The sequence below is a fragment of the Montipora capricornis genome, chromosome 2 (assembly GCF_036669925.1).
Source record: "Montipora capricornis isolate CH-2021 chromosome 2, ASM3666992v2, whole genome shotgun sequence".
Classification (NCBI taxonomy): Eukaryota; Metazoa; Cnidaria; class Anthozoa; order Scleractinia; family Acroporidae; genus Montipora; species Montipora capricornis.
Window position 1 is genome coordinate 15,033,854 of NC_090884.1, and position 7,500 is coordinate 15,041,353.

General features: G+C 36.8%; 2 protein-coding genes and 1 long non-coding RNA gene across 4 annotated transcripts in view; 1 reads left to right on the forward strand and 2 right to left on the reverse strand.

Annotated features, from left to right (window-relative positions):
* Positions 1 to 4,952, forward strand: part of LOC138038940 (structural maintenance of chromosomes protein 5-like) — a 43,020-nt gene extending 38,068 nt beyond the window's left edge. Inside the window, exons 29-32 of the mRNA XM_068885033.1 lie at positions 588 to 693; positions 1,686 to 1,871; positions 2,668 to 2,763; positions 4,004 to 4,952. Of these exons, the coding sequence (XP_068741134.1) occupies positions 588 to 693; positions 1,686 to 1,871; positions 2,668 to 2,763; positions 4,004 to 4,132 (517 nt within the window). The 3' untranslated portion in view covers positions 4,133 to 4,952. The remainder of the gene's footprint in view (positions 1 to 587; positions 694 to 1,685; positions 1,872 to 2,667; positions 2,764 to 4,003) is intronic.
* Positions 674 to 3,953, reverse strand: LOC138038944 (uncharacterized). Of its 2 annotated transcripts, none has more exons than XR_011130335.1 (3): positions 3,463 to 3,953; positions 3,301 to 3,349; positions 674 to 806 (listed from the first exon to the last, which is right to left on the reverse strand). It is a non-coding gene; the product is annotated as an uncharacterized lncRNA (long non-coding RNA). The 2 variants fall into 2 exon arrangements; XR_011130334.1 differs by having other exon boundaries at positions 681 to 806; positions 3,305 to 3,349.
* Positions 4,953 to 6,506: 1,554 nt separating the features above from the next.
* The window catches only part of LOC138038943 (uncharacterized), a 2,620-nt gene continuing 1,626 nt past the window's right edge, over positions 6,507 to 7,500 (reverse strand). The window contains exon 2 of the mRNA XM_068885036.1: positions 6,507 to 7,500. This exon is cut by the window's right edge and continues 375 nt beyond it. Within this exon, the coding sequence (XP_068741137.1) occupies positions 6,758 to 7,500 (743 nt within the window). The 3' untranslated portion in view covers positions 6,507 to 6,757.

Here is a 7,500-nt window from a genome sequence, read left to right on the forward strand (position 1 = left end):
CACTCTCTTGGAAAGACACTTTTGACAGGCGAAAACAATGTGATTCTGACTCGCTCTCCATCAGGCCCTATCATGTAAATTTATTCAAAACTTCTACCTTTTAAACCCACCCAAATAAATTATTGAATATTCATTTCCTTTACAAATTGCTATCACTTGTCTGATAAACAAAAGATCATGTCACATTACACTCACACTTACTAAAAAAGGTTGAGAAGTCATGTCTAAAACTTGTGCTTCATGTTTCATCAGGGGTTCCAAACACCTTGAAACAATAAAAGCATGCACTCCAGCTACAGCATTGTGCTTTCATTTTATTTCTCTATGTTTGGAATCCCTGATGAAACACTCGCTCTCGTTTTTGACTTATTACTTTGTGTGTACTATAATCTTTTTTTCCTTGGGATCCAAACATCCAGGAAAAGAAAGCGTCTTTTATTGTCTTAGACTTGAGACGTCCACATGTGTGGTATTGATTTTCTGTCGACTCAGAGTAAAATACACTGACTTAGACAGTGCAAATTCTTACTTTTGAGTATTGAAATTTCTTCTTAAGCCAGTCTTGTTTGTGTCATTATTGGATTCAGGTGGTTGACACCATTACAAGAATTAGTTACACGAATCAATGAGAAGTATGGCGAGTTCTTCAGATTAATGGGCTGTGCAGGTGAAGTGGCTCTTTCATCGGAACAGGTTTGGTTTCTACTTTTTGTTGCTCCATTCAGGTGTTAAGACACATTACACTGTACACTGTACATTGTTTGTCCTGCAATCCATTGTTTGTCCTGCAATCCATTCTTTTCTATCTATAATGCAAAAGTTTTAATATGAATATTTATTATTCCACTATTACGCCATTTTACCATACATGTATTTGGTGGTGAGAACGTGCAAAATATGAGACGGTAATACATTATAGTGTCCCGGTTTGACCACTTTAGAACAGAGCAAATACAGACGGAACGGCAGTTTTTTAATGAAAGAAATAGTTTTCAACGCGATACAAAGCCTGAGAATTTAGCTTGTCATGGCTTGTCTCTCGGCATTTCATTTATACAATCAAATAAAGGACATTTGGCTGGCTTTCTGTGCTGTTTACATCATTTGCACGTGCCCCGAAGGACAGATGATGCATTTTTTAGAAACACTCTTACCAGATAAAATTGAATCAAAATAAGACCTTTTTGTAGTGGAATAAAAATCTCTTATTCTACAGTATGGTTTAACATATAAAATTATAATACTCACAGACATTTTGCTCATTGCTCGTATTGTTCCTCACCCCTGCAGGGCTCGGAAAATACTATGCAACTTGCAAAATATCTGCGCATATTATACAATGTATGTTAAACCATCGAATAATATGTATGTATTGCTCAGTCAGGTGGTTAATATAAAATATTTTAGATAACTGAGAATAACTGAACAGTGTGTGAGAATAAAAAAACAGTGTGAATCCCAAATTTACACTGCTCCTACAAGGGTCCTCTCTAAAGCTCAACATTTACATTCAACCCTTGTGTACATAATATTCTTTTGATTCAATGAAAGTAGTAAGTATAAAACTGTGTCGCAGAGACCGTTTGTGCTGTCCTTTTTTCTGAGTTTGTGGTAAAAGGTTCAGTTGTAATAAGAGACCATTTGAAAAGTAATTTATTTGACCTAGCCTTATGTCTTTCCTGTAGGGTGAAAACAACTTCGACAAATATGGCATTCAGATCAAAGTGAAATTTCGTGCAAAAGACAGTCTCCATGTTTTAACACCATTCCATCAGAGTGGTGGGGAGCGCAGTGTGTCGACCATGCTGTATCTGATGGCCCTTCAGGAGCTTACCAAGTGTCCTTTCAGGGTTGTGGATGAGATTAACCAGGTTGGGAACCTAAAAAGTGTCAATAACATGTTTTTTGACAAGATTCCAGGAGGTTCTTAAAATCCTTCTGCAATGACCAAGAATTGTTAATCCCTGAAGGCCAAAGAAAGCTTTTTCATTCCTTATGATTTCCTCTTTCCTGGGGCTTATGCCTCAATGCCTTTAGACCCCACAGCACAGAAGAGGAACTCTACTACCAGGAGTTTAGTGGATAAATGAGTTTTATAGAGTTTTATGACATATGATTGACTTTTGATCAAATAATTTCATTGATACAGCTGTAAGTATAAAGTTCTACGTTAAGATGGAGGTGATTATTTTGGTTGACAACACTGTAAGCCCTTGAATATCATTATGCCCACTGCCATTATTGCCTCAACGTCACTCCTTGAACTTTGTAATTCTTTACTTTGCCCTTAAGTATACCATATACCATACTCATGGTCAACCCTAACTGGATTGAAATGCAGGTCCCCAATGCTTGACTTTCACAAATTCAGGAACTTTCCCTCCTGGTCTTTTTTTCCACGAACTTGTGTGCAAAATTGGTCTCTGTCAAGTTTGTGTACTTTCACTTATGGCAAAATGGACAAAACGTCCTTTTTGTTTAGCAAAATGTGCTATTTTTTCCATTGAATAAACTAACAACATTGTCTTTTTTGGTGTTACTGATAAACAAATTTAATTGTCAAGCTTGCTTGTTTCATAGAGGCTGTGGGAAAGTTGTTCAGCAGGAGGAGAATTTTGAATATGGAAACAATTTTCAGGGACTATTTTTTTTTTCTTTTCTCTTCAGGGAATGGACCCCAACAATGAGAGAAGAGTGTTTGAACTTGTCGTGGAAACAGCTTGCCGACCAAACACCTCCCAATATTTCCTAATAACTCCAAAGGTAATTATAGAGGGAAATTTTTAAATGCTCATTGCAAACAGTATGATGATGATGATGATGATGATGATGATAATACTAATAATAATTTATTCATTTCTAGTGCACATCTTAACAGTGGCTTTCCTGTGGAAAAGCCTGTTTCATAAATAACGTTTTGATCCTGTACATTTTAAAGTTTACCAGGTTGTTGTTCCTGTCTATGTCACAAGTGATTAATGATCTGTCCTCTGCCAATTTTATGACCACACCTTTTGTTCCAGACTAGTGTGACTTGAGAGTGTTTGTAAGAGGTTAAGATAGTGTTTGTTCATTAACAATCAATGTCTTGAAATATCTTAAAAGGAAAGCTACATACAGATTTGCCAACTTGAAGCTTGACAATACACACTGTAACTTGAATTAAAGACATTGGAATCACCCCCTAAAATTATCTGGCAAGTTTCCTTTTGTAGCCAGCTTCTTAATTTACATATCCTGTGAGTATATGTAAGCCCTGTGCAGGGCAAGCAACAAAAAAAGAAAGGAAAGCACACTCACTTACTATAGGCCTCGATGACCAGTCTTGGTACAGGACTTAGTTGGTTGTCTGCAAAAGGAGTTTATACATGTGCAAAAGTAGCTCATTGCATTAAAGTGCTACTATGATAAAAAAAAATCATTTCTTTTTTCCTTAGATTTTGAAAGTGTCATTGCTTATACCTGATTGGCAAAATTTTGAGCTTTGATTTTTATCCATAGGCTGTTTACTTTGAGTGTAAGTTTTTGTAAGGATTTCACGGTCCACCATTACTCGCATACAAAACCTACCGACTCCACCTCAGAGTGTTGGATCTAGAGAAAAGAGGCCTTGTTTGAGACGTCACTTACCCGCTTAACAATTTCAGCGTGTTGATGCCGCTTATTATGCAAAACACGAATTTGAGGTCTGAATGCCCAAAACTGTTGTGCTGCTTATTAATTCATATGTGTACACACACATTGCATTCTTGAACTATTGATTATGTGACATCAGTTTCTCCTCGACCCATCCCTCAAGTTTGTAATGGCCGACCATTAAAATAAGAAAATTCCAGATAAAATAAACAGGTGTGTGGTCTTTTTTAAATCAATGCTTAAAACTTCAAAACACAGTTTTGAAATCGAAAGAAAAAGAAGAATTGATTTTTTGGTCAAAGTAGCACTTTGAAGGATGTTCAGCAGTACTGATAGCTTAACTTGAAGTGTTTTTATTTCATTACAGTTGCTGCCTGACCTGACATACACTGAGAAGATGACAATTCTTTGTGTCTTTAATGGACCCCATATGGTGAAACACACAGAATGGAATATTGGAAAGTTTATTGAAAGGAAGAAAGCCTTGCAGATGTGAAGCAACTTACTAAAATTTTTTGGTGACATGTCTGTTTAAATGTTTCCTGGTAGCTGTATAATTATATTTATGGGTATTACAAACCAGTAACGGTTTTACATTTAGTTGCAGTTACAAATTTAAGGCTCTATATCAAAGGAGTTTTGTCCCTCCAAAACTTCCAAAAACATTCCTTGAACTCTACAGAATGATTTGAAAATGATTATTTGCAGGCAGAGTAATTATTCAGTTAATTTATGGCCATTTTTTTTAAAGTTAGGTACCAAAATAATTCTGAAATCATCTAAAGGTAAATGGGGCTGCAACAATGTCTGACAGAAAACAGTCCGAGTGCTATAAAGTAAACAAATTGTTGCATTATTATTTTTGGATTTCACTGATTTGAAGACAGAGAAACCAAAAACGTTTCACAAAGCCCCTGTGGCTTCAGAATACTGGTGAGATAAAACTTTTGGCACGAAAAAAGAGTATTTAATTTCACAGTATGTACTGTACATGTAAGTATTGAAGCAAAAAGTGATTGTTTTGCATTTTGTTCCAAATGGCTGCACTTGAGCCATTTCTTTGTTTAGTTTTGATCATGTTGTTTACAAAGTGTCTGGTCATTATTAATTATAGTAATAATACCAGTTACAAGAACAGCATCCTGCATAATTATTATCTTCATTATCATTGTATGGATTTGATAAGAGCACAGAATTAAACCAGGGTATCATTCAACCAACTAGCCATGTGAAAATAATATTGGCCGGCGGGCACCAAAGTTGATCCTTGCTTACTTTTTTTCTCTTGAAGAAATAAATTTGGGTTGCCTATGACAGTGCTTTTGTTGCTTCATTTTTTTTTTTTTGATAGTGAAAAGCACTTTTACTGAATTTTAATTCGAAGTTTAAGTGACACCTGGGGTAATCAAGATCCAGGCAAGTCAAAGGGATAAAAACAGATGTGGACTACTTAAGGATGGTCCCTGCTATTGCTATTGTGCTTACATTCTGCGCTTCTCTTGATACTCGAGTTTCCTATGAGTGGTGCATACCAATAAAGGGATATAATTAAATTATTCTTTGTGCTGTTTAAAACTATGCTGAGAAAGCAGAACTTAGCAAGTGCTCTTGGCATCCAAAAGAAAATTGGGGGTAAACATGACTGTTTCAGGGATAAGTAAGCTTCAATTTGAAAAAGGATGGCATACATTGCTTTGTACATGTATTTTAAAGCATGTTACAAACTTTGTTGATTATCTTTGAAAAATGTGTGGTTACCCCCCAATTTTCTTTTTGGATTGCAATAACATTTGTGAAGGTCTGCTTTTCCTGCACATTCATAAACTGCACAAAAATTCCTTTGATTCAATAGGTCCTTAATGGGGACATTCAGTGAGTTATTAATACATGTTGCTGACTGCCCTATTTGTGCAATTTCATTGGCTTCAGCGCAAGTCCTTTGGATGTGCAAATTAAATGAGGCTTCTTTGGCTTCACTTGGAATGATGTAAACATCACTTGGTGATACATCTAATATAATTTATTAGAATCCCAATCCCACACCAAAGAGGGCAACAATCCTGTTTACAGTGGACAGAATGCCATAAAGTCATCTTGGGCTCAAAGGGAGGAAGACCCAAGAAAACAGATTATTCCATTGTTACAGGGTACAGTTTACGTGCGAAAAAGGTTGTATATGTGGTTGGCCCCTAAGCGATTATCACTCTAGAGTTTTTTTTCTCATATGATGCTAAATTCCTCTAGTGGTAAATCCTAGAACAATGAAGGCAATGAAGTATTGAAGTTCAATGGTACAGACTGCTTCTTTGCAGCTAAAATCCCATGCTTAAAGAAACTTTCAGCCCAAAAATAATTAAAACAATTATTAAGTTTGTTTGGAGCCCACAGTATTTTACCTTTGTTACAATGTATTAAACAGGCCTCTATTTTGAAGAGCACACACAAATGCCAACGCATTGCATAATTCCTGGAAAAAGTATACGTCCGTACACTAAGTGCTGGTTTACACAAACCAGGCAAATGTGAGCACACTAATATTAAGCTAAATCAGCTGCATTTTCAGTTGGGGAACTGTTTGGAAGGACAAAAGGAAGTAATCAAGAACAATTTGATGTGGCTAAGTTCATATGTTGCTGGTGCTTCTGCTTACTTTTTTGGTGTAAACCACCCAAATTTGCAATGTTTCCTTTGCTGTCTTGTTTTAGAAGTACAGGTACTGCAAGGTTACTCCTGATCATCTTCAATGACAGTGGCAATACCATAGGAGGGATTGGCAAGATGGTGAAGGTCTTCCACTACACTGAGCCCATTTGAATCATACAAGAGTGCAACGGAGAAAACAATCCTATTAAAGTCTAGAGTCAGTTAAATTGCACCATTAACATATTTTATTTTTCCACATTCCCTGGTAAACGCAAGAATAAAATAGCACCCACCTAAATGATACACACATTTTCATTGTACATGTACAAGCCAATACAATTCACTGAGACTGCATGCGAAATATTTCTCTACCAACAAATTTCTATTCTTAACTGTGTTCAGACTGGTTACAGCAAATTTAAAATCCAATACTTGATATATATTTGTCACAGGCACGTCTTATTCTGATAAACCCAGATTACAAAGCACAAGTAGCACCACTACTAAGTTTTTCAACAAGAACTTTTCTTAAGGATAATGTTAGGAGTTCAAGTTCTTTTAACTGCTTTCGCAGCTGAGCATTATCTTTCTCCAGTTCTTCTTCCTTTTGGAACAGTTCCAACTCCTTGTGTTTCCTGGTAGCACGTGCATGTTTAGACGCAATGTTGTTTTTCAGTCGCCTGATTGTTCTCCTGTCAAGCTCTTCCTGGGCTGAGTTCACATTGGTGCTATCATGCTTGGCTTTCTTGGCTGGATTGTTGGAACTCTCTGATGAAGACACATGCTTTCTCTTGGGCTGGGGTTTATCTTTGACAGGGTTGACTGATGCATCATCCTCTTTTTCTGAATGGTCACCAACCCAAGATGAGAGATCAATGTCTGAAAGGCCAAGAAGCTCAGAAATAGAAAACAGTTGATCATGGTCAACTGTCAGGTGTGAAGGAGAAAGCTTGCTGCCTTCTGATGGGGTTGAAGGATCTGTTAGTTCTTGTGTCAAAAGAGTCAAGGGATCTGATGATGCAACAACTGTTATGACCGTTACCTCCTCAGCCACTGATTGGTCAGATGAAGTACCTTGCTCATGTTCTAGATTAGTCGCTGTTTCCTCAGACACCCTGTCATCATCTGTGACCATGACAACTTCACTGCTCTGTAAGGATTGTGTGACATCAGAAGCACTTACACTTGGTGATAGTACATCAAATTCACTATCAGTATCTG